This window comes from Coregonus lavaretus, assembly GCF_964263955.1.
Source record: "Coregonus lavaretus genome assembly, chromosome: 29".
Taxonomy (NCBI): Eukaryota; Metazoa; Chordata; class Actinopteri; order Salmoniformes; family Salmonidae; genus Coregonus; species Coregonus lavaretus.
Genome location: NC_140016.1, coordinates 21,592,324 through 21,617,641, shown reverse-complemented (window position 1 = coordinate 21,617,641; position 25,318 = coordinate 21,592,324). Strand labels below are relative to the sequence as shown.

Below are 25,318 nucleotides of genomic sequence, written 5' to 3'. Positions count from 1 at the left end.
TGGATGTACGCAGAGAGCTAATATTAATAATATGCATGTCAATCTCTCCTGGCTCAAAGTGGAGGAGAGATTGACTTCATCACTACTTGTTTTTATGAGATGTGTTGACATGTTGGGTGCACCGAGCTGTCTGTTTGAGCTACTGGCGCACAGCTCGGTCACCCATGCATACCCCACAAGACATGCCACCAGAGGTCTCTTCACAGTCCCCAAGTCCAGAATAGACTATGGGAGGCGCACAGTACTACATAGAGCCATGACTACATGGAACTCTATTCCACATCAAGTAACTGATGCAAGTAGTACAATTAGATTTAAAAAACAGATTAAAAAAACACCTTATGGAACAGTGGGTCTGTGAAGCAACACAAACATAGGCGCAGACATATGCATTCACACACACGATAACATACGCACTATACACACGTACACATGGATTTTTGTACTGTAGATATGTGGTAGTGGTTGAGTAGGGGCCTGAGGGCACACAGTGTGTTGTGAAATCTGTGACTGTATTGAAATGTTTTTAAATTGTATGAACTGCCTTAATTTTGCTGGACCCCAGGAAGAGTAGCTAATGGGGATCCATAATAAATATACACACACACAAACACACACACACACAGAGCACAGCAGGGCTAACCTCTCCTGCTCTCCCTGGTAGAACGCAGTGGCTCCATATAGCCAGCTTGCAGCAGATGTCTCACATCTTTCCTAACCTCACAATCATTAAGAACTACCTCCAATAAATATTGCTTCCTTCATTCCTCCCTGCTACTTTCTGGCACAGCCACACACCCATTTGCAATGCAAAGTCAATGCTACATCATCATCACAGTGCATGTGGAATACTGAGCTCCCACCATAATGACATGTTTCCAAACAGGTGTTCCCATTGTTTACCATCTATGCCCCAGTCATGACTCTCTCACCAGGTGGCTAGAGTGAGTTTGCTAGCAGGGCGCCCGGCTGGCAGCGTGATTTGTGGTGGCGGGGGGTGATGTGTGTGTATGCCTGCTAATGTGTGTGTGAGAATGTGAGTGTGTGTGTACAGGCGTGGTCAAAAGTTTTGAGAATGACACAAATATAAATGTTGACAAAGTCTGCTGCCTCAGTTTTTATGATGGCAATTTGCATATACTCCAGAATGAAATGAATTGCAATTAATTGCAAAGTCCCTCTTTGCCATGAAAATGAACTTAATCCCAAAAAACATTTCCACTGCATTTCAGCCCTGCCACAAAAGGACCAGCTGCCATCATGTCAGTGATTCTCTCGTTAACACAGGTGAGAGTGTTGACGAGGACAAGGCTGGAGATCACTCTGTCATGCTGATTGAGTTAGAATAACAGACTGGAAGCTTTAAAAGGAGGGTGGTGCTTGAAATCATTGTTCTTCCTCTGTTAACCATGGTTACCTGCAAGGAAACACGTGCCATAATCATTGCTTTGCAAAAAAAGGGCTTCACAGGCAAGGATATTGCTGCTAGTAAGATTGCACCTAAATCAACCATTTATCGGATCATCAAGAACTTCAAGGAGAGAGGTTCAATTGTTGTGAAGAAAACTTCAGGGTGCCCAAGAAAGTCCAGCAAGCGCCAGGACCGTCTCCTAAAATTGAGTCAGCTGCAGGATCGGGGCACCACCAGTGCAGAGCTTGCTCAGGAATGGCAGCAGGCAGGTGTGAGTGCATCTGCACGCACAGTGAGGCAAAGACTTTTGAAGGATGGCCTGGTGTCAAGAAGGGCAGCGAGGAAGCCACTTCTCTCCAGGAAAAACATCAGGGACAGACTGATATTCTGCAAAAGGTACAGGGATTGGACTGCTGAGGACTGGAGTAAAGTCATTTTCTCTGATGAATCCCCTTTCCGATTGTTTGGGGCATCCGGAAAAAAGCTTGTCATCAGTCCTGTGTCATGCCAACAGTAAAGCATCCTGAGACCATTCATGTGTGGGGTTGCTTCTCAGCCAAGGGAGTGGACTCACTGGACAATTTTGCCTAAGAACACAGCCATGAATAAATAATGGTACCAACACATCCTCCGAGAGCAACTTCTCCCAACCATCCAAGAACAGTTTGGTGACGAACAATGCCTTTTCCAGCATGATGGAGCACCTTGCCATAAGGCAAAAGTGATAACTAAGTGGCTCGGGGAACAAAACATCAACATTTTGGGTCCATGGCCAGGAAACTCCCCAGACCTTAATCCCATTGAGAACTTGTGGTCAATCCTCAAGAGGTGGGTGGACAAACAAAAACCCACAAATTCTGACAAACTCCAAGCATTGATTATGCAAGAATGGGCTGCCATCAGTCAGGATGTGGCCCAGAAGTTAATTGACAGCATGCCAGGGCGGATTGCAGAGGTCTTGAAAAAGAAGGGTCAACACTGCAAATATTGACTCTTTGCATAAACTTAATGTAATTGTAAATAAAAGCCTTTGACACTTATGGAATGCTTGTAATTATACTTCAGTATACCATAGTAACATCTGACAAAAATATCTAAAAACACTGAAGCAGCAAACTTTGTGAAGACCAATACTTGTGGCATTCTCAAAACTTTATAGGCATACAGATTATGTGTGTACACTGGTAGTGATGAGGGCAGTGGAGGAGAAGAGTGTGTTTGTTTATGTGTGTTTGTTGGGGTAGTTCTGCCCTATGCCCTTGTACCCCCCTCTGCCCCCCACCCCCCTGCCTGCGTCTGACCTTCTGGGCCGGCTGTACCGAGCTGAAATGCCGCTGCTCTGGCAGCAGTACGGGTTATGATGGTGACATGAACAGCTGGAAGAAACAGATGCAGTATGTGGGGGGGGGGGGGGGGGGGGAGGAGAGAGAGAGAGAGAGAGAGAGAGAGAGAGAGAGAGAGAGAGAGAGCCAATGTCCACTCCCCCCCCATCCTCTTAGATCATATCTTTAATAAGTATAATTCAAACACCCTTGTGTAGTTGTTATTTCTTCACTCTTCCATTCTATTTAGGTATAATACCTGCCAAACTGTTACCTCACTTTCTAGTTGAGTATATCTACTTTTTTCTAGCCAGACAAATCATAAATTTTAGCCTGTGGCTGGCTGGGAAACTAAAGTAAGCATATCTGATATAATTCAGTGTCATTAAAAAGCTGAAGGATTTATAAACAGGAGTCCATTGAAATATCCGGCTCTGGCAGCTAGGCTCCACATATTTCATTAAATGTGCAAAGTTATGAATAATTCAGTTCCCATCCAGCACCCCAAAAATATCCCTTTCCCTCTGCTTCCTTGCAAAATGTCACCATCACCATTATAGCACAGGGTGGCGGACTGGCCGTGACTGGGGAGAATGACAAGGATGCCCATGAACCCTGAGAGGAGGGGAGCGTGCACGAGCAGTCACGCATTCACAAACTCAGACACATGCACACACACACACATACACACACACACATTGAGTGACAGATAGCCCACATGGTCACACCAGGGGGGATGTGTGAGGTACAGTGCATTATGGGGTATTGTCTGTAGATTGATGACGAAAAAAAATAATTTAATCAAATTTAGAATAAGGCTGTAACGTAAGAAAATGTAGAAAAAGTCAAGAGCTCTGAATACTTTCCGAATGCACTGTATGTATGGTAATAGTCTAGGCACCCACCATCCTGAATGATGGAGATGAATACATGCTCACATAACAGCAAGTCAAATACTTAAAGCCCCAAAAGAGCAATCATGGCCAAGTTAAGAAGCTTAGAGTAAAAATGAAAGAAGACTTTTGGTGAGCCAGCTGGCTGTAGGTCAGACGACAAGCTTGGAAAAAAGCAAACAACATGTTCCCTTAAAAGTTAAATGCCATATAATCCAATGAAAACTCTCCAAAAGTCTCCACAACTTTAGTATCCATTCTCCATGGTCCAGGGCTTCTTGGCCATAAACAGCCCTTGGCCGGGATTACATTTACATTTACATTTAAGTCATTTAGCAGACGCTGTTATCCAGAGCGACTTACAAATTGGTGCATTCAATTTAGGATAGCCAGTGGGACAACCACATCTTGATCACAGGAATTCACAGGAATTCAATCTGATTGCAGCTTGTTGGCAATGCGCATTTTAAATGTAATGTCCAATTCAGCCTACATATGCAGTGTTTACCGTGAATGCGATCTCTGGGAACATTGCCTTTAAAAGCCGCATTGTCAACAAAAAATCTAAATCGGATTGAATTCAGTCCCTTGTCTGAATAAATCTGATCAGACAGTAGTCATGGGCCATAGTACAGTAGAATGAACCTTGAAGCCTGTGTGTAATTACAGTATATTATAATGACCATTGTCACAGGGTAGAAACATATCTGCCGGGATCGAGAATGCAGAGAAAGCCTGAGGGGAAAACAGAGAAATAATACAAATAAAACACACCCCTGCCCCCCACACATCTCCTCCTTTCCCCCCCAATAGTTAACAACAGTCCTCTGCCCGTGCTCAGTTCCCTCTGAGTGACTTTAATTGTATGAGCATCACTGGCTCTAATTAAAACGTATGCGCTTAGCTGCTGCTTTAATATAATGTAATGTAATAAAGATGGATCCTGCCTGGACTCCACAGGCTGTGTGTGTGTCTGCCTGCCTGTGTGCGTACCCACGCATGCGCGAGTGTGTGTGTACCGTAGGGTTCCCAGGCTATCATACTAGAAGCCTGCATAGTAGATATAAAAGAGATCTCAGAAATACTCTATTTACTAGATGCTATATTTAACTCACCTGTGGTGGTGATTCATAAAATAAGCTAAAGTGCTCCCCTTAGGTGACTGTCTGTGTCTTTGTATTATGGTTGTTCTAAAATTGATTAAATTGTTTTTTTCCCTCATCAATCTACACACAATATCCGATAATGTCAACGCAAAAACATGTTTTTAGAAATTTTGGCAAAACAAATAAACTGAAATATTACATTTACATAAGCAATTACAGCCTCAAGTGTTCTTGGTTATGAGGCTACAAGCTTGGCACAGCTATATTTGGGGAGTTTCTCCCATTCTTCTCTGAAGATCCTCTCAAGCTCTGTAAGGTTGGATGGGGAGGGTCAATGCACAGCTATTTTCAGGTCTCTCTAGAGATGTTTGATCAGGTTCATGTCCGGGCTCTGGCTGGGCCACTCAAGGACATTCAGAGACTTGTCCCGAAGTCACTCCTGCGTTGTCTTGGCTGTGTGCTTAGGGTCGTTGTCCTGTTCGAAGGTGAACCTTCGCCCCCAGTCTGAGGTCCCGAGCGCTCTGGAGCAGGTTTTCATCAAGGATCTCTCTGCGCTTTCCTCTGTTCATCTTTCCTTCGATCCTGACTAGTCTCCCAGTACCTGCCGCTGAAAAACATCCCCACAGCAGGATGCTGCCACCACCATGCTTCACCGTAGGGATGGTATTGGCCAGGTGATGAGTGGTGCCTGGTTTCCTCCAGACGTGACGCTTGGCATTCAGACCAAAGAGTTCAATCTTGGTTTTATCAGACCAGAGAATCTTGTTTCTCATGGTCTGAGAGTCTTTAGGTGTCTTTTGGCAAAGTCCAAAGGGCTGTCATGTGCCTTTTACTGAGGAGTGGCTTCCGTCTGGCCACTCTACCATAAGGCCTGATTGGTGGAGTGCTACAGAGATGGTTGTCCTTCTGGAAGGTTCTCCCATCTCCACAGAGGAACTCTGGAGCTCTGTCAGAGTGACCAGCTGGTTCTTGATCAACTCCCATGGCATAGTGTTTATGAACTGACACGCAAAACGACACCGGATTCAAAAATTAGAATCTTTCAATTTAAATAATTATATACAATTCTTGCTACCAATAGAATGTTATTTATATGGGGGATACAATCTTCCCAGCTCTGCAGATTTTGATGTGAAGAGACAGAATCATTAGATCATTTGTTTTGGTTCTGTCCATTTGTAGCTTGTTTTTGGACACAGGTCCAGGAATGGCTAAAGGATTGCAATATTTACTTGGAGCTAACCTTGCAGATAGCATTACTGGGTGATCTGAAAAGTCATAGTCAATCGATCAATAATATAATAATACTTTTAGCAAAAAAAATATATAATAATTCACAATCTGTAGAAGCAATGAGAATAGAAAGGTTCAGAACTTTTGTAAAACATCACAGTACAGTTGAAATATATATGGCAAATATAAATCCTATATGGATGGTGTGAAGAGATGGGAGGTGTTGAATGGAGTTGAAGGATGGGACTAATAACAAATAACAACAAATAATAACAAGATAACTAATAATGTAAGCATACTGTGTACATAATAAGTAAATAGGTTGTATGTTGGGAGCTTTTGGGAAAGAGCACAGTTAGAAAGATATGGCAAATAGAAGCAAACCGGATGGACATCATGAAAATGATCGGAGAGGTTGAGAGTAGAAGAAGTTCAGGAGCAAAAACAAATAAAATAGAATTATTGTAAAATTGACTGTGTCCATAAAATGTAGATAGTAAGTATAAGCTGGAAGTAGAGGCCTAAGCATTGTTGTTCACTAATTTACCCCAAGTAGGGAAAGGATGGCGGGTTGAAAAGTAATAAAGGGGAGTATATATATAAAAAACATGGGGGATTGGAAGTGATGCAGACAATTACATTGATGGAAGTTACAATCTATCTGCAATATTAAGCTGATCTACCCCAACAACAAAAAAAAGAAAAAAAAATTTTTTTGTAAGATGATCAATGGAAACAGGATGCACCTGACCTTAATTTTATTTGTAATACATTTGCAAACATTTCTAAAAACCTGTTTTTGCTCTGTCATTATTGGGTATTGTGTGTAGATTGATGAGGAACAACATGTATTTAATCAACAAAATGTGGAAAAAGTGAATGGTCTGAATACTGTATCAGAGAGAGAGATAGAGAGAAGACGGTGGAGGAGGGAGGGGTGTGGGGTGTGTGTGTGTGTGTGTGGGGGGGGGGGGGGGGGGGGGTCTGCCCTCTGCCCCCTGCCCCCTGCTCCCTCTCACTCATAACCACATGAAAATAGTTTAGGTTAATTTGCTCTCATTTGTTTGATGATTTTTTGAGGTTGTATTCATATGCGTGTTTATCTTTGATCCCAACTTGTAGCAATGTTAAAAGCAGTAATTACTTACCATGATAACTAAGTAGAGCCTACTGTATTTTATGTAACCTTTATTTAGCACACTGCTGGTGCTTATAGTCTTGAATTCCCCCTACACACTTATACAGCCACCTCCAGACTAAGATTGTGCAACCCTCCGGCAGCAACATAATGTTCAGCTTTGTAAATGGGATGATAGTTGTGGTTCAGGGAGGAGGCAAGGTTTTCCATTTGAGCTGAATTAGTGAGTGGATTGAATTGATTCGTTATTCAGTAGGGTGTCTGATAACCACTTCTCGGTATGTCTGTGTGGCTGACTGCTCAGTGTTGCTATGGTAAACTGCTGCCTCTTCACAGGAGGGGGGTTTAAGTCAATGTCTGCCCAGGGAGATTCCCAATCAATGGTGGAGATGCAGGTGATGACGTAGGCTAGCCAGAGAGACAGAGGCTGCTGCTGTGGTGTTCCTTCCTCTGAGTACCATTGTGTAGGTAGTGGTTGTGAGTGTGTAAAGTGTAAAGTGTCAGTTCGTGAAAGTGTGTTTGAATACCTTCTACAGTGCATTCAGAAAGTATGCAGACCCCTTGATCTTTTCCACATTTTGTTACGTTACAGCCTTATCTTAAAATGGATTCAATAGTTTTTTCCCTCATCAATGTACACACAATACCCAATAATGACAATGCAAAAACAGGTTTTTAGAATTTTTGGCTAATTTATTACAAATAAATGACTGAAAAATCACATTTACATAAGTATTCAGACACTTTACTCAGTGCTTTGTTGAAGCACCTATGCAATTTTTATTTATATTACATATATGCCTAATACATGTACATATCATTGCAAACTCATTATGATATTTGACATAATCATCTACTGGGGTTGTGGGTGTTTGTGTGTCCATGTTCTTCTGTCCACGTGAGAGAGAGAGAATGTGTGAAAGGAAGGAGTGAGAGGAAGAGTGTTCAGTACATGTGTGGGTGACGCAGAATGCACCAGTGAAAATGTATTCATCCAGAAGAGTCACAATGTGTGGGAAGAAAGGGAATCAATTAAACATGTATTTTTCTCCGTCCTCTCTACTCTCCTCTCTGCCCCTTTCTAGTTGTTTTTCATCCTGCCTCGTATGTAATATTCAGCTCCTCACAGTTTGTCACAACCGTCTTGACTCCCCGTTGCTGAAAAATACAGATATATGGGAAAACAGGCTTTTCATGTTGTCGAAGGGAAACTATCCCCATACATACCATTGTCACCAAGATGTGGTAAATGTCTGTCGATATTCTGTATGAAAATTAGCCGTATTACTGTGCATTTCCTTGAATTCCTTAATATTGTGTCCCTGTGACAAATGGTGACCATTGGAGTGTACATTTTGACATCAATGTTCTTTAAAACGACTAACTAGTCTAAATAGTGTCTGTGGTGTTTTTCCAGAGGTGCCTTTGAAGTTTGGTTATTAATTTAGCTGTGGGTCACTGGGAGTAGAGTACGTCACTAGGGCTCTAGTCTGAGTCTGGGGGTGGGGGGTGGGGGAGACTAGTGGATATGGGGACTAACATATAAAAGGAATGGAAACATTGGAGTTTGGGTTTCAGAATTAGCATATGTTCGAATTTTGCAGATCTTACATAATACACAGAGGTTGTGTAACAGTGTCTGAAAATAATTTGGTTACACTGACAAAAGGTGTAACAGTGTCTGAAAATAATTAGATTACACTGACAAAAATGAAAGAATGAAGGTGTGAAGTTCTACTGGTTTAAATGTTCTTCTTCTTCTTCTTCTTCTTCTTCTTCTTCTTCTTCTTCTTCTTCTTCTTCTTCTTCTTCTTCTTCTCTCCCTGTGGGTATCCATGCCTGTGTGTGTATGTTTGAGTATGTGTGTGTTTGCATGGTGGTAAGAGGTCATGAGATATGCACCCGTTTTCCCCCCCATAAGCACAATAACTCTTCAAAATAGCCGTCCCTATCGCAGGGTGTCACGTTCGTTTAATGACGGGACAGACCAAGGCGCAGCGTGATATACGTACATGTTTATTAAACCAATAAACACTCGACAAAACAATAAACGAAACGAGTGCCCAAGGTAGCACACACAACATACCTTACAAGGAACAAGATCCCACAACTAGACAGTGCCAATAGGCTGCTTAAGTATGGGCCCCAATCAGAGACAACGAGCGACAGCTGCCTCTGATTGGGAACCACACCGGCCAACATAGAACTAGACATACTAGATCCTAAACATAGACAAAGCACAACAAGGAATATACACACCCTGACTCAACATATAAGCGTCCCCTGAGTCAGGGCGTGACACAGGGATCCTCTTGTGGGTCATTAACCAGCCACAGTGTGTTTTGTGCCTGCATGAGTGTGTGTTTTCCACCAGCTTAGAGCCTCCAAATCTATTCCGAACAAATTAACAAAATGTAAATGTTCTTTTTATCTGGGGATAGAGAGAAAAGTGCTTCTTATTCCACTGCCACTCAGTGACTAAAGACTAAATTACTGAGGCCATTGAAAAGGGAAGGCATTTAGACAGATTTGTTTGGGAGAGTGGATAGTGAGCAGCGGCGGCGCCATTATCTTTGTGAGTCTCCCAGGCTTTGACACTGCTGTAAAGACACCAGCACAAGGCTCAGCCTTGATTCTATTGGTGTCATTTCAGTTAGTAGGATATGGGCACTGGGCTCAGACACAGGACTGGCAGCATCGATTTGTGCTCGGGCGTGAAGAATGGCGCCAATATTCTTACAGGGAAGATCAGATCCATTATGCCTTTATTTCTCCTTCCACTGCCTCGCCTCGGGGGAACATTATTGGGTTTTAATTACTACTGTGCATTCATTTGATCGCAATTTCAGAGTAAATGGTAATTGATTGTGTTTTCTTTCTTGGCACGGCTACAGCAAGGAATTGAATATGCATTACCCTCTATAAAATTCATAGGGCTATAGTATTGTATTGTAGTGCTCATGTTTTATGCCTGTGTGTGTGTGTGTGTGTGTGTGTGTGTGTGTGTGTGTGTGTGTGTGTGTGTTGATATTACAGATGGGGAAACCTCTTGCAGTATGTCACACTCAGTGCTTGCGTCAGCCTGTAAATGTCTCCCCCCTTGCTGAAGCTATTGGGTCATAAAGCGCTAAGGCGCTATTGCTAACCTGTACTGGGATATCCCTCCACTGCTGTAAATCTGACCCCCTCCCTCCAGGTTCTAAAGAACTGCCTGTGATGCCTGATAGAGAGGAGTATGTGTGTTAATGTGTGTGCGGCAAGTAGCCTAGCGGTTAAGAGCGTTGTGCCAGTAACCGAAAGGTCGCTGGTTCGAATCCCCGAGCCAACTAGGTGAAAAGTCTTTCAATGCGCCCTTGAGTAAGGCACTTAACCCTAATTGCTCTGGATAACAGCGTCTGCTAAATGACTAAAATGCCAAAGTGTGAATGTAAGCAGAGGCAGGGTTAATGGTGAAAGACACTATGAAATATTGTACATGGAGAGATATATAGTGAATCAGTGAGCATAAAGGACACCTCTTAAAGGAATGGGATATGTCAGCCCCCTTTAAAATGGAGGGATGGAGGAACGGAGAGAGTGCAGGGGAGAGAGAGTGATAGATACGATTAAAGGAGGCCGAGAGTGTGCCTGAAAAAATGATGAGGTGGAGAGATATATGGGGAAAGATAGGAGTACACACACTTCTAGAGTGAGGGGGTGAGCTACCCATTTATCTCTCACACAAACACACACACTCTCACAATAATCCACCATTACAACAACCGTCTCTTACTACACCCATACGTACTCCCTTACACACCTCCCTTTTTCACTCTCTGTCTAACACGTTTAGACACACACACTCAGTCACCGCCGAGGCAGGGGATACCCTATGGGGGAGAGGAGGTACAGTGAGGCAGGGATGGGGATGGGGACAGGGAGGAGAGGAGCGGGGTGAGACTGTGGGGTTTCCCCATGTTGCAGTCACAATAAAACCAAATAAGATATGCATCATAAAGCTCCCAGCAATGTGACTCACTGACTGCAGTACACAAGCCCCCCATAGGTACGGTGAAAGGAGGAGGTGGGGGTGAGAGGGGTACACAGTAAGGATGTGTGTGTGTGTTTCTCTATCTCACACTCCCTTTTAATCAGAGCTTTGACATGTATCTAAGATTTCCACCCATGGCAGCACAACACACTACAAAACAAATGACTCTCTTTTATCTTTAATCTCATTGGTCACATTTAGCCTTATTGATTTTCCATGTGATATGGCTTTAATACTGTAGGCCGTTACAGAATGATGTTGTTACTGTCGGCACAGTCCAGGACACTGTAATAATAGCTGCCTGTCCTAGAAGCATATCTCTCTGCACTCAGCCCCTTGATGTGTGTGAAGCCTTCCAGCTGTGCAGCATTTCGACAGGGGACTCATCAGCTCACTGCTGTCCCTCTCTGCATTGTCCCGTGCTCCAAGGAAAGCCATGTATTCTAATGGGATCATTTAAAGTCCATTTACCCAAACCACCAGTCATCGACAGCAAGGCTTGGGGAGGAGAGGAGGAGGAGAAGAGGAGGGCAGATCATTTCCATGCAGATAGCTTTTTCTCTCCTCTCTTGTTTTTTCTCTCTCTAAAATAATGTTCCCTCGCTCCAATTTGCAGAGATGTGTTTCGCTCCGTCTAGCTCTGGACATTGGTGATTAAAGTGGTGTGGGCCTTTTTTCACTGCACCGTGGGTTTCACTGAACACTAGCCATTACTATTGACTGAGGAAGAAACTCATGCAGCCGCTGGAGCCTAGTCAAGTTGATCTGGCTGCCTCTGTAAATCATAGAGACTCCAATAGAATAGGACTAGGGTTTCCCTCCATCTTGGCTCCTCCTTGTGTCAGTTTCTTCTTTCTTCCTTAGAATAGAGCAGGGGTTGCTGGCAATCCCTTCCATCTTGGCTCTAAAAGTGTCTGTGTCTATCTGAATGTCTCTGTCCTCCATAGATCCAATCTAGTTCAATAAGGCAAGGTGGCAATCCCTTCCATCTTGGCTCTCAATGTGTCTGTGTCTATCTGTATGCGCCTGTCATCCATAGACTTTCACTCCACTCCAGGGCAACTGCAGCGAGCCAAATCCACATAAGCTAATTAATGGAGGTAGAACAGGACTCCTGGCTCAAAAGCTGAGCAGCCCATCGTTTTCCCATCAAGCTGTTAGAGCACGGCACAGTGATTAATACTGCCTCACCTCTCCATGCTAGATACGCTTGTTTGCTCGCCATGGTGATCACAGAGAGAGGGAGACGTGGGAGCAAGGGCAGGAGAGCGGGAAGAGAGATTGGGGAAGTAAGTAATGGGTAATGGGGAGAGAAAGGGTTGAAGAGCAATGAGGGAGAGAGGGAAAAATACAGAAAAATAGAGAGCAAAAGCAGATGTATTGTGTTAACTTACTACCTTTTAACTAACTGCTCTCTGCCTCCAGCTAGACGTATGCCTGGGCATGGTGGCCAGAGAGAGGCAGGTTGATGCATGGCCAAAGCACAGGGAAATAAAGCATGCAGCATTAGGAGAAAGATCACCATTAATGGCTCTATAGGCTGCTGACACTTGTTTTCAGGATGTTGTTGTCCCAGGTTTTAAATTTGTTGCATTTAAACATTCAAACCAGTTTAGTATTTGGGGAAAATAACAGTCAATTTCAGCATCCTCCTCATTTGCAGCCTCCCCTGCACTGTTTTTGTTGATGTTGTTAATGTAATTATAATGAATTACCTTTCACCAGATAGAACTCAAACAAGTTTAATCCGATCCCTCTCTCCGAAAGCAGATTTGCATTTGAGTACAAGGGTTTAATTGGTTTTATCTGACCTTCAAACCGAAGCGTTAGCCATGGTCACGCGCTAGAGGAACAGTTACATAAGTGGAAAACTCAATCTCTGGTTAATCTTTTTAAACTGTGAAGAGAATTTTCTGGGAGGATGGTTGAGGACTTGCAGAGGGAAAGAATCTCAGTTACACTATGCACCCTGCATCTCAGAAGTCAGAACAGCCAAAGACTTCTTCACCTGTCATTTAGTTCGGACTGCAGAGACCATGTCTGCTGCAGTCAGTTCTGCCTTTGATGACAGACTGATCCCAAGGTGTTTGCACTGTCTGTGTCTCTCTAGGGCTCAGTGTGTAATCAAAGGCAGAACTGACTGCAGCAGACATGGTATCTCCCCTAACGGATTGATTTCCTTGGGATCTTGTTAGAGCAGACTTTTGATGACCAGGTTAACGACAATAGAGATTTAGCAGCCTGCATTCTCTCAACATATAGAATTAGGACACTTTAACCATAAAAGCACCAGCAAGGGGGCCATTTTGACGCCAAGGGGTCAAAAACGTCATGATTAAAAAATATAAAATAAAAAAAGATCCTTCTGAAATTTTAGGACTAGTTATCGACATACACCGAATGTACCAAACCTTAGGAACACCTTCCTAATATTGAGTTGCAAATGACAGTATAGTGCCAAACCTAGGTAATTGAGTAAGCCGTTTGGATAAGGGGATTGTAAATATAAATGACAATTGTTTTAGATATATTTTACCTTATGATCACTGGAGACAAATGTGAAACCAGTAATATGACAGTAAACTGAAGCATATCAACATATCACCTTTTCCACTGTGAAGTTTAGGAAATGCTGGCCTTATAACCTGCAGGGATGTAATTTGGAGACTCAAGCTATAGGCTTCTGTAGACATGCGCAAATGACAGGATAGCGCCAAAGCTACCGAGTTGATTTATGATTTCTAGAATGTTTTAATTATATGCCCAGACATTTCACTGTATTTAATTGTTTTACCATTTCTATCATGTTAAATATTAGCCACTATCAGTGGCCACCGTCAGTAATACCCACATACATTTAGAACTGTCACTTTAGTGTTAGTTTCCTTACATTTTGCATCATTCCATTACATCGTTAGTTTAACTTTCTTACCTCAGTCACGTTCGTGTGGTTGTTCCTGAGGATCGCTAGCAATAGTGGATCATATTAGGCTAACGTATTACAAGTTGTGCAATAGTTTGGGACATGTAGCGTATTTGAATCATTATGGAACGCAGACCATATGTACAGTAGCAGTTTAAACCTGGAGCCTGGTGCACAGTTCACAACTGGTCCGTTGTCATCACAGTTCCATGATTAGTGAGGATTATTGGGGTAGATTTATAGGACTATTGTTCAACCCCTATTGTAAACTATTCTCACCTTCCAATATTTCAAGTTTTTTTTTTATTCATGAATACTTCGATAACCCTAAATAATATACAAGATCAGATAATTTTTTAATCTACCAAATTGGTGCTGAAAATTTGACGAATATGCGTATATTAACATGGCTTTCTTTAATTGATCCCTAATATTCTGAACCGTTCTTTTATTGAGTGTCGAGAAAATTCAAATTCAAATGAAAAGGTACACCAAATTTAAAGGGATGGCTTTAGATAACTGTACTGAAACACCACGAGAACATCTGTAGCTGATTGGCTATTATTTTATACCAAATGCTCGCTGGCTTCCCTTGCATTCAATGCTACGGGCTGTAACAATGTCATACTCTTTTTGACCAGACAGCATCAGATAGATGGCCTACACATACAGAGACAGAGGGGCATTGTTTTGCTCGCTCAGATGCTTTCTCCGGTGAGATACATTCAGCCTCTTGCGAATTGAAGGAAAATAATTTAACAGAGATGAAAGATAAGTTATTTTATATGTATTATTGTATTTTATTTTTTGTAAATGTTTTGGGAAGCCTGGCTTCCCTTGGCATCCATGAATACACGCCACTGAGTCTGAATACCAACTACTGAGCAGTACGTAGGAAAGGCGTACATTTCCTAAGTCTGAATAGGGCCCTTAGCCCTTCTAGTGTTCCCCTCCGGTGTCATGGTGGCTTAGCAGTGTGCCGGTTTGAGCTGACAGGAAGTCCCTGTGGAGGTGCCATGTCACTGGCACCGTCTGACAACAGCAGTGTCCTGTCACCACGGTCTGGGCCCGGGCTGTCTCTGGGAGCGTCAGGGACCAGGGAGGATGAGAGATTAGATGAGAATGCCTATCTACACTGAGGGTGTTTTCACACTTGGTCCCTTTCAGACAATTTTTGTGAACTCAATGCGGTTCCCTTAATTTTTTGTGGAGTGTGAACACTCCAAAGGAACTTAGACCCCTCAAAAGATCCCCCGAAGCGAACCGAACTGAGACCATCTTAAGAGGTGGTCTGAGTTCGGTTCGCTTGAATTCCCTGGTCCGGTTCCCTTTTTTAGGGCAATGTGAACACAAAGCTCCCCAGGTTCACTTGTCATTATTCCTGCACCACACAGTAGACTACTGCAACACCGTTTCCCCTGCCATAACCCCTTCACATTGGACAGAGAAGATGATGATGTGCAGGTTCGCGGAAAAAACGTGTGCTGTTTTTGGATATTGATTAGAGATTGTCAAGGATGCACAGAAATTCCAAAATATGTGTGGAGTTTTGTACTGACACGATGTTCAGATTATTTGTTTGTAATATGTTGATGTATAGGCTAAGAGAGCTTCATAAGCTGTTTATTTGATTGTGGATTTTGAATAGTGTGAGTAGACAACATATTTGGTGAGAGTCACAACATAGGGTACAAAATCAAGGTCCTTGCTATCTGGGATCCTTGTGATGTCCCAACTCTGACATTACCCCATTGAAGTTGACATTTAAAATGGTTAAGTTTAGGTTAGGGTAAGGGTAGGGGTTAAGGTTATGGTTAGGATTTAGGGTAGGGATGTCCCAAGGATTTCGGATAGCACTAACCAGGAAATCAATGCTAGCTCAATGCTGAATGTTGGAAAAAGATCTTGGTTCTTTTCTAAACATAGCAATGTGAATGCAAAGAGGACTCAGACCACAAAATAGGTGAAGTGAACTGGCAAAAGAGTTGAGTCCTCATTCAAAGGCAAGGTGAAGACAAAGAGAACTTAGTTATTTTGCTTCTCCTTTTTTTTTTTTTGTTACCACGGTTCACTTTAAAGAGGACTGAGATCGGTTATTTTAAACAGGACTATATGTGAACCCAACCCCACCCCCTCCAGGTAGCAGGGCTGATTCTTTGTGCCTGGGACGGACTCACTATGTCTGGGTGGTTTGATTCTGGATGGGAGATTAGGGACTGTAGGGGCCACTCGCACTGCATTGGGGCCATTGGTTCAGAGTAGAGCCTTATACACTGACCTTCTTATGAATCAATACTCTCCTGGATGATTCATTTAATGAATTTCTTCTTCAAAAACAACTGATTTTGATCACTAGGGCTTCTTAAACAGTAAGTGGAGTGGACATGTGTAGAGACTCTAGCCCAGAGTGGGAGTGAATGTATGACTACACAAACACGCAAATGTGCATTCAATCTATGTGTTGCACTCCCTCGTCTCTTTTTGAGGATGAATTATGTTGAATGGGAACTCTCCGGAGAGTAATATTGTGTTGGGAAAGCCTGATGGTATTATTGATGACTGGGTGACTGACAGTGACGCATAGTTTGTCATGATCACACAACAGATCTGTGGTCCTGCCAGGACCCGTCATCCATCTTGTGACTGACATCCACTGTGATACAACTCTGAGCAATACGAGCTTGTCCCAATTTGAAAAACATGCCAATTTTCTCCTTTCTAAAGCGCTTGCCAAGTTGCCATAGGACTGCCATTATAGTTTAACCCAGGGTAGTAACATCTTTTTTTCAGGTTTTCCTTTCTCCCTGGTGATTACTTGATTGATCAATGTCATTGATTGACCAGAGTCCACATGCCTGTTGTGCGAGGCGGTAGAGAAATTAGGGGCTCTATTCAATCTGTGAAGATTAGATTCTGCGATAGAATAGCAAAGGTTACTTCCCATTGAGATAACATGCAGGGTTTACCATGAATGCAGTCTCCGCTAAAGCAGGAACATTGCCTTTACATTTCAATCATCACGCTGTAATGCTGAACTTCCATGATGCGGATTGAATAGAGCCCTAAGGGTAGCTGATCCTATGCCACCCCAGGTTGAATTAAACAAGATCATGGGAGCTCTGCTCAACATACAGGTTCTTAAAGTGGCAAAATAAAGAAGTCAACAGGTTACACGTTTTATTTTCTCCTTCTCCAGCATTAATCAAAACCTCAGACTTCTGTGTTAAGCCTAGTCAAGGGAGAAGGATCACACAGGAGAGACCAACATTAAATATACACACATAACAGGTTCTGGTGCAGGGTCAAGGGAAGCACTACCTAAACATTCATTCAACTTCAAATCAAATGTATTCTCTCAACTTAGTCAGTCAGTCAACCACTAACAACCAGCCTCATGGAAACGTCCCTCTTACCTGCACCTTCCCCCTCAAACAACAACGAGATCATATTTAAAGAAACAGTCAGCCAATTAAATTACAGGATCAATCATTCAATTAGGCAGAAGCGCGCATGATAAGCAATGTTGGCTCATTATCACACCTGTGACAGTTGTCCCAGGTCTAAATTAGTTCCTGATTAAACAAGAAGAGTGAGAAACCAGCATAACCTCCAACCAAGGCTCAGATTTGAATACCCCTGGTTTAGCTTATTGGGGTTTCTTCCTCTGTAGACTGAATGCATAGATGGTTCCCAGGCAGAAAGCAGTTGGAAGCTAATTAGGAGACAACAGAGAGAGCAGGAAGAACAGTGCTTTAGTACAGTAGTATAGCAGCTGTCGTCTCAACAGATAACTCCATCTCCCTATATTATAGAAAACTACAATAGAGACGACATCGCAAAATGGGGTGCAATACACACAGGCACACGTGTTTGTGAGGACACACACACACATGCATATATACACACACACACACACACACACACACACACACACATACACACACACATATATACACATACACACATGCATATATACATACACACACACACACACACACACATACACACACACATATATACACATACACACATGCATATATACACACACACACACACACACACACACACATACACACACACATATATACACATACACACATGCATATATACACACACACACACGCATGCATGTATACACACACACGCTGGCACGCACAAATGCAAACACACACACACACACCTGCAGACAATGCCACATCAGAGTGTCCTGGGGAGAATTGCATGAAAGAACAACAGCTTCGTGTTTTATGACATAGGTGGTGGAGGTAATGACTAAATCAGAGACAACAAAATATGGAGAGGCGAGAGAAAAAGAGAGCATGAGATGGCAGAGTGTAGACTAGAGGAGAGAGAGAGAGAGACTACAGGACAAAAGGGTCCCAGGAGCCCCATGTAGATTTTGTTCTGTGCACCTTAGAACAGCCAATTCATTAGTGGATGAGAGACAGGGGTGCCTCCGCCTGGACATTACATAACCTCTGTAAAACACACACACACACAGACCATCTGAACCTGTTGATGCCCGCTGCTAGGAGAGGGCAATAGTCTGGTGAAAGATTGACTAATAAATGGTAATCATATCTTCTATTACAAAGTCTCTGCAGAGGGAACATCCTCCAACAAATGTAATTATTAATTGGCCCATATATTATTAAAACTGCATAGTAAAATTATAATTAATATTTAATCTTATGTTTAATAAATGGTACTTTGTATCTATGGCTTAAAGCTATTAATTATTTACAATGATGATTATAATAGCTTTTGAAAATACTGTGGTAATTTGGTAAGCATTGAGAGGTGTATGTCTTGAATCAGATGCTTTATAAGGATCGTTCAACCCTTGAGTGTGTGTAAGTGTGTGTACGCTGAGCAAGTGTTTGTGTTTGAGTCGTGCCTTCCCCTCCTGTTCTTAAGAAATTATACTTCATATCTCAGTGCCTCTCATTTGCTAAAAAGCAAGAGATGAGAAGGACTCTTAAAACCTCCCTCATCAGTGTCCGCCCTCCTCCTTCAGCCAAGGCTCATCCTGTCTTCTCCTCTCTCTTTCTCGCTCTCTCCTCAGGAACACTTCACCCCGGAGTGTAAGTTCAAAGAGTCAGTGTTTGAGAACTACTACGTGACCTACTCCTCCATGATCTACAGACAGCAGCAGTCTGGTAGGGGCTGGTACCTCGGTCTGAATAAAGAGGGGGAGATAATGAAGGGAAACCATGTGAAGAAGAACAAGCCAGCAGGCCACTTCCTCCCCAAGCCTTTGAAAGGTGAGTCTGTCCATCTTTCTTCCTATACGGTGCTCAGCTCTATATTGGAGACAATGGAGAAAAATAAGGGACATTTTTCTTAGGAAACTTTTTTAAGTTTCATGATTATTCTCCCAAGGCCATTACATTGCAATTGAAAGTTTATTGGTGATTCACTATGGCCTGGAGCACTGAGCTTTGGCAGCGGTAATTTGTATAAACAGGAGACTTTCCCCCAAAAAAACACAAGGCTTCTCTTTGATTAAATGTCCCTGTTCCCTTTACCTGTTCTCCCTCTCTTTCCTTCCCTCAATGTGGGTAGTCTCTCCCTATGGCCTGGAGAAAGGCTGCTCTCAGCTCCCCTGCTGATGGGTTTTCTGCTCGGAGACGATGGTGTGTGGACAGGGCTATTGAGCACTTCCCAAAAGCGATTCATACTTCACTGGAGCCAGACAGTGGAAAAGGCAGAGGCAGTGTCCATGGTGAAAAGCTGCGAGAATTATAACGTTCTGCCTGTTTTGAATAGTGACAGCTAAGCTTTTTAACGCCAATTTCATGACAAAAAGGAGCGACCTACCTCCACCCAACCAGGCCAGGTGCCTCATGGGAGGAGAGGGAAAGAGGGGGTATGATTGGGTGCTGGATAGATGGATCTGTTCATGTTAAAAAGGCCACAGCGCTTTCATCTAGATCAAGACACAGGCTTACCTGAACGAGAAAAAAGAGCGAGAAAGCGTCTGTACTCCACTTCCACAAGATGAAAGGATGAGCTTTCAGATGAAAATACCTCCTCAAAGAAAGCGACGCAAATTACTCAACCAACGAGAGATGAGCACCAAGCGGCTAGCAATGTATTTTAAAAAATCTGATCAGACGTTCAGTCGTTCTGTCATTTGGATCTGTCAGTTCCAAGCTTCTTTCGTGGTTACAATTTACAGACTAAAGAGAGAGTGGCACAAATACATTGCTATCCCATTTATGTATGTTCTGAAAATAATGGTTAAAAGATTACAAGAAGTTGTAGTCCCTTAATGAGGGTAGGAGGGCATTGGAGAGGGATGCACTGGGTCCCTTTCAACCCCTTTTTCACAAGAGCAGAAAGGCACAGCAAACAGGCAGCTGTGATGATGATGACGCTTTCACTCCCAGGTTGGCTGGTCTGCTCTCATCCACCGACCAATCGACCAGTAGCTCATTCAAAATCCACGTCTCTGCTCATGTCGAGAAACCACAAATGGCAAAATAATGTTATCATAATAAAGGAAATAGGGGTGCTCACTTTCATCTCCAGAAAATGTTAAACATTTCTACAAATCATGCCAAAAAGGCACAATCCTTTTATTAATTTCTCTCAGAACCCAAACGCCAGATCTAGTGCTTAGATAGGGGATGCAGAGAGAGAGAAGAGGGGGAGCGAGAGAGAAAAAAGCATTTGTTTCAGCAGCCCATAAAGATCCAGAGGCAGCAGCAATACCAGCCGACCAATTAAGGAGCCGTCTCTGCATTGCAACCGTCTCCACCAGCCGCTCCTCGCTCCCCCTCTCCTCTTCGCTCTGGTTCCAGTCCACGAGTCTCAGCCCACGTCCTTTAATTTTATCCATCCGTGTGTGTTAAGGTGCTAGGTCAAACAGGGAGAGATCCAGTAGAGAGAGAGAGATGGAGGGTTGATTGGAGGAGAGGATAAGCGTATATGGAGATGGACCCTGACCTCCAGGTCATCCTTCCAGAATTATAGTTGCTTAATGCCGTGGATAATAAGCCCAGTATCGATCCCACACAGCTTCCCACTGAAGTCCACTATTGATTGACTTGTTTGCACAGTGATGCTTTGTGTGTAGCCTGCTGTTATCACCAGAAAAGCAAGGCAATGTCTTTGGAGAGTTAGGTTTGCCGCTTGGGTCCGCTTGGGTCCAAGGCCCAGGAGGACCACACATCAAAACACCCTGGCCGTTTTAGGAGTGGCTTCTAAAGACTAAAGAGATCAGAACCTCTAACGTGACTGGTGTTTCTTCTGAAAAGTTTCAGAGATGCAGACGTCGCTGCTTTCACTTTAACAAGCTCCTGAATAACTCATGTAAGGCAGTGTCTATAAGTACTTTCTGCCCTCCAAAAATACCTTGTCCTGATTTTTTTTTGCATATGGCAGGGGTGTACATTCTGTTATGAGCTACAGTGACAGGATCAGAGGGAGTTGAGCAATATAAGAAAATAGAATAGAATAGAACTTGGTCCAACGAAAGAGGAAAACGTGCATCTCCAGATGGACAATACAATTCTATTCTAGTGTATTCTTTTGTATTCTATTCTAGTGCTCAGCTCCGCTCCATCTACACTAGCAGTAATGTGTCTGACCATTCTCCCGTCTGTCTGTCTGTCCCACAGTGGCCATGTACAGGGAACCCTCCCTCCACGACCTGACAGAGTTCTCGCGCTCTGGCAGCGGCACGCCCACCAAGTCCCGGAGCGCCTCGGCCGTGCTCAACGGAGGCAAGACGGTGAGCCAGAACGAATCCACGTAGCCGGGTGGTGGCACGGCGGGCCGGGGCGGACGTTAGAAGAAGACACCTTACCTCCAGAAGAGTGTGACTTCCAAGCAGACTTCTCTCTCCAAAACCATCGGCGGTTCAGGACAACATTACGACTACTAAACACCACCACCAACCAATCACCACACTCATTAGGTTCCATTCAAACATTATTTATTTATCTTTCATCACACCGTCAACAGCCAACCAAATTACACCATGAACTTTGTTTGCAAAACGCTAGGCAATTTTGAAACGTCATTTGAGAACACAATTTTCTGTTGGCCACTCTCTGGTGGTAACGACTGTGTACCAGTTAGCTCATCTTTTAAGGTTTTTTACTTCCTGCAGATAACGACTTATTTTACTTATAGGTCCTGATCATATAGACACCTACCCGGTCATATCCTACCCGGTCATATCCTACCCGGCAGGCAGGCAGGTAGAGAGGCAGGCAGGCGGTCAGGGCAACCGGTGAAGGGCTGGGCTGCAGCTGGTAGAGAAGTGCCCTGTTTCTGTGTGTCATCCATGATGCTTCTGTGAATACGAAGCCATTCCCCATGAGGGGGTGCAGCCCTAGCGAAGCTGCCACCACAGCCAGACATAACAGTAGCTCTCCTGCACACACTCAGAAGAGACTTGAACTCCCTAGCATCCAAAAAAATTAAGGGAAAAGCGGGTGGCACTTTGTTTGAGCGACAACGCCATAGCTGCACCTTTGCTTTACTAATTTTCGAAATTAGCGGAGAGCTTTTTATTTTTTTCTCCCTCTTGTTCTCTCCCCCTCCTCAGTATTTGTGTTTTTGTAGCCATCTCCACGGTGAAAGGGGTTCCAGCACACCAAAGACAGAGCTGAAAGAGTGTCAATTTAAGCTGTCAAGCCAAGTCAGTATACAGGCGCAGCTGGAGGTGTTGAGTTATTTTTCGAATTGTACATTTTTGATTAGAGAAAGAAAGAAATGTGAACAAAGAGAATGAGGAAGACAGGAAAATGGAATGAAAATGGAAAAAGGTGAGGAAAAAACAGGGGATGTTTTAGCCCATGGGAGTAGGAAGGCTTGTCAATGTTCTAGAAAGTGTTTTTGCTGAAGGGAAAGAGACTACATATTACTGGTGAACTCTAGGGTTGAGTTAAGGTATGAATCGACTGTTCAATGTCCTTCTGTTTCTGTTGTGTCACATTGTATTCCGTCTTCAGTCCCCATGGTCTGTTCTCCAATCCAGTGCTTGTGACATGCCTTGCCCCCTCCCCTTTTGTTGGCTCTTATTGGCTGATTCAGTTCACCATATAAGGATATGGTGATGGCCCCAACCCAGGACTTGTTTCGTGTTTGAGTAACTTATTGTGGTGACAATTTTCTAAAAATAAGAAAACAATACTGTGGAATTTTAGGTGGCTTAAACATTTTATAGGATATGTCATATTTGTAAAAGTAAAAAAACAAACAAACAAAAAACATCAAACTCATCCCTTTCTTGCACAAAAACATGGTTGTGTACAAAGACAACCCTTTTTGTGGGCTAAGTACTCTAAGTTTCCCTTCGGCTACATACCTTGTTCATATGGAACATGCTACTGGGAAGCTTGTTTTTTTCCTTTTGTTTCCTTAGTTTTTTTAGGTGAACCTCTGTTGCATGGGAGACAGCAGGTGAATTCTGGACTACAGAGCTATAGTGCATGATGTAAGCTATGTGTATTAACCCCATGTTGGATCATGTGTTCCAAACTACCAGGATAAAACTGAAAAACAACCAGTTCAGCCTGCTACCTTCCAAGTTATTTATTATTTGGTGTCTGCACAAAATGCACTGAATAAAATGTTTATATTAAGATATACTTTTAAAACGTCTCTTCTCCTTTCTTTTCTTTTCTGGACTTTTTTCCTTTTCGCGCATATTTCACACACTTTTCTCCATTCTGTTCACAGCAGATCCAATGCATAACTTCTCCCCCACAAAACATTTGGTAAAATTGAAGTACATCCCCCATTGTACAAAGTATCATACCAGTACATTGAATGTAATACTATACCAATGAATAAGAAGATGAAAAATCAGCACAGTTCAATGTAGATAATGATGCAGCCAGGCATTGTAATGTGGTAGCTATGGCTGATATGTAGCTAGGCAGGGCTGGAGTACGGTACCCTAACCCTGCTGGCCCTGAGGAGTTTATGAGCTGAGCAGAAGAAAGCCAGGCTGTATCCTCCTCCTATCCTCTTATGCTATTGGCCTGTGGACACAAATTAATCACCCGGAGCCACACACACACACACACACACACACACACACACACACACACACACACACACACACACACACACACACACACACACACACACACAGCCAGGTTTGGACTTTAATCGCCTGCAGAGTCAAGGCTCCAGGACAGGCTTATTTAGCCCTCACCTCACCAGCCCACAGCCCAGGGCCCATTCTATGTAATGAATCAATATCTCCACTTAACGTCTGGAGCTGATGATGTTTCCTGGAATAGCCCATGTGATAGAGACACTGATCCAAGGTTAGTTTACCATTTTAGACCCCAATGGTTAAAGATGCACTATGCAGAAATCGCTCTGCCATTTCCTGGTTGCAAAAATTCTAACCGTTTGCCTTATTTTATGTGACAAAACAAGCAAGTATAATGCATAGCTGCAGGAAGTAGGGGTGCTGTAGCTAGAAAAAAGAAAGAAAAATGCTGTTTTACTTTTCTTCACAACAGTAGTGTAATGTTCCTTCTTTCTAATCACATCCTCAAATATATGAATTCATGTTCACACATTTGTTAAAGCGATAGTTCCTAGCAACATTGATAAAGCTTCACTCTAGATGAGTAAACTGATAGATTTTTGAGTATACTACTTGCTATTAATCAATAAAATGTGGTAAGTTTGTAATTTTTGTAAAATACCCCTTCCATGGAGGGTTTCGTATTGCTATAGAACAAGACAAAAACAGCAATGCCTGTCCTAAGGGTATTAAAGGACAATTTCACAATTTGTCAACTTCATATTCATCATTTCCAGCACCACATCAACATATGTGAAAATGACACATTTCTATGTTTTGTACTAAAAAAGATAGAGGAAGAAAAGTGTTTCCAATGACATAATTGGTGTGCGTCACATGACTTTAACCAATTATGAGTAGGCATTGCCTACTAATTGGTTGATGATGTCATTGGAAACACTTATCTTCCTCCATCTTTTTTTGTACAAAACATAGAAACGTGTCATTTTCACATATGTTGATGTTGGGGTGGTGCTGGAAATGAATAATATGAATTTGAAAAATGTAGAAATTTCCCTTTAAACAAGGCACCATGTTCATGTTTATTTTACCATAAAGAGCTTACGTTCTTCTGAAAAAGTGGTAAAAAAATAAAAGTAATTGAAAAAGAGGACCCAAACCTATGATAAAGGATTTGGGACAATAAGGTTCTATCTGCAAAATGTATAGTTTTGAGATAATTAGTATTTTTCAAGTCCCAG

The 25,318-nt window shown here is 42.8% G+C and overlaps 1 protein-coding gene across 2 annotated transcripts in view; it reads left to right on the top strand.

The window, feature by feature from the left end:
* LOC311105349 (fibroblast growth factor 13) overlaps positions 1-23,666 on the top strand; it is a 175,126-nt gene extending 151,460 nt beyond the window's left edge. For both annotated transcript variants that reach the window (XM_084147473.1, XM_084147474.1), the window contains 2 exons: positions 19,122-19,320; positions 21,682-23,666. In XM_084147473.1, coding sequence (XP_084003599.1) covers positions 19,122-19,320; positions 21,682-21,818 — 336 coding nt within the window. In that variant the 3' untranslated portion in view covers positions 21,819-23,666. The remainder of the gene's footprint in view (positions 1-19,121; positions 19,321-21,681) is intronic.
* Positions 23,667-25,318: the final 1,652 nt, after the last annotated feature.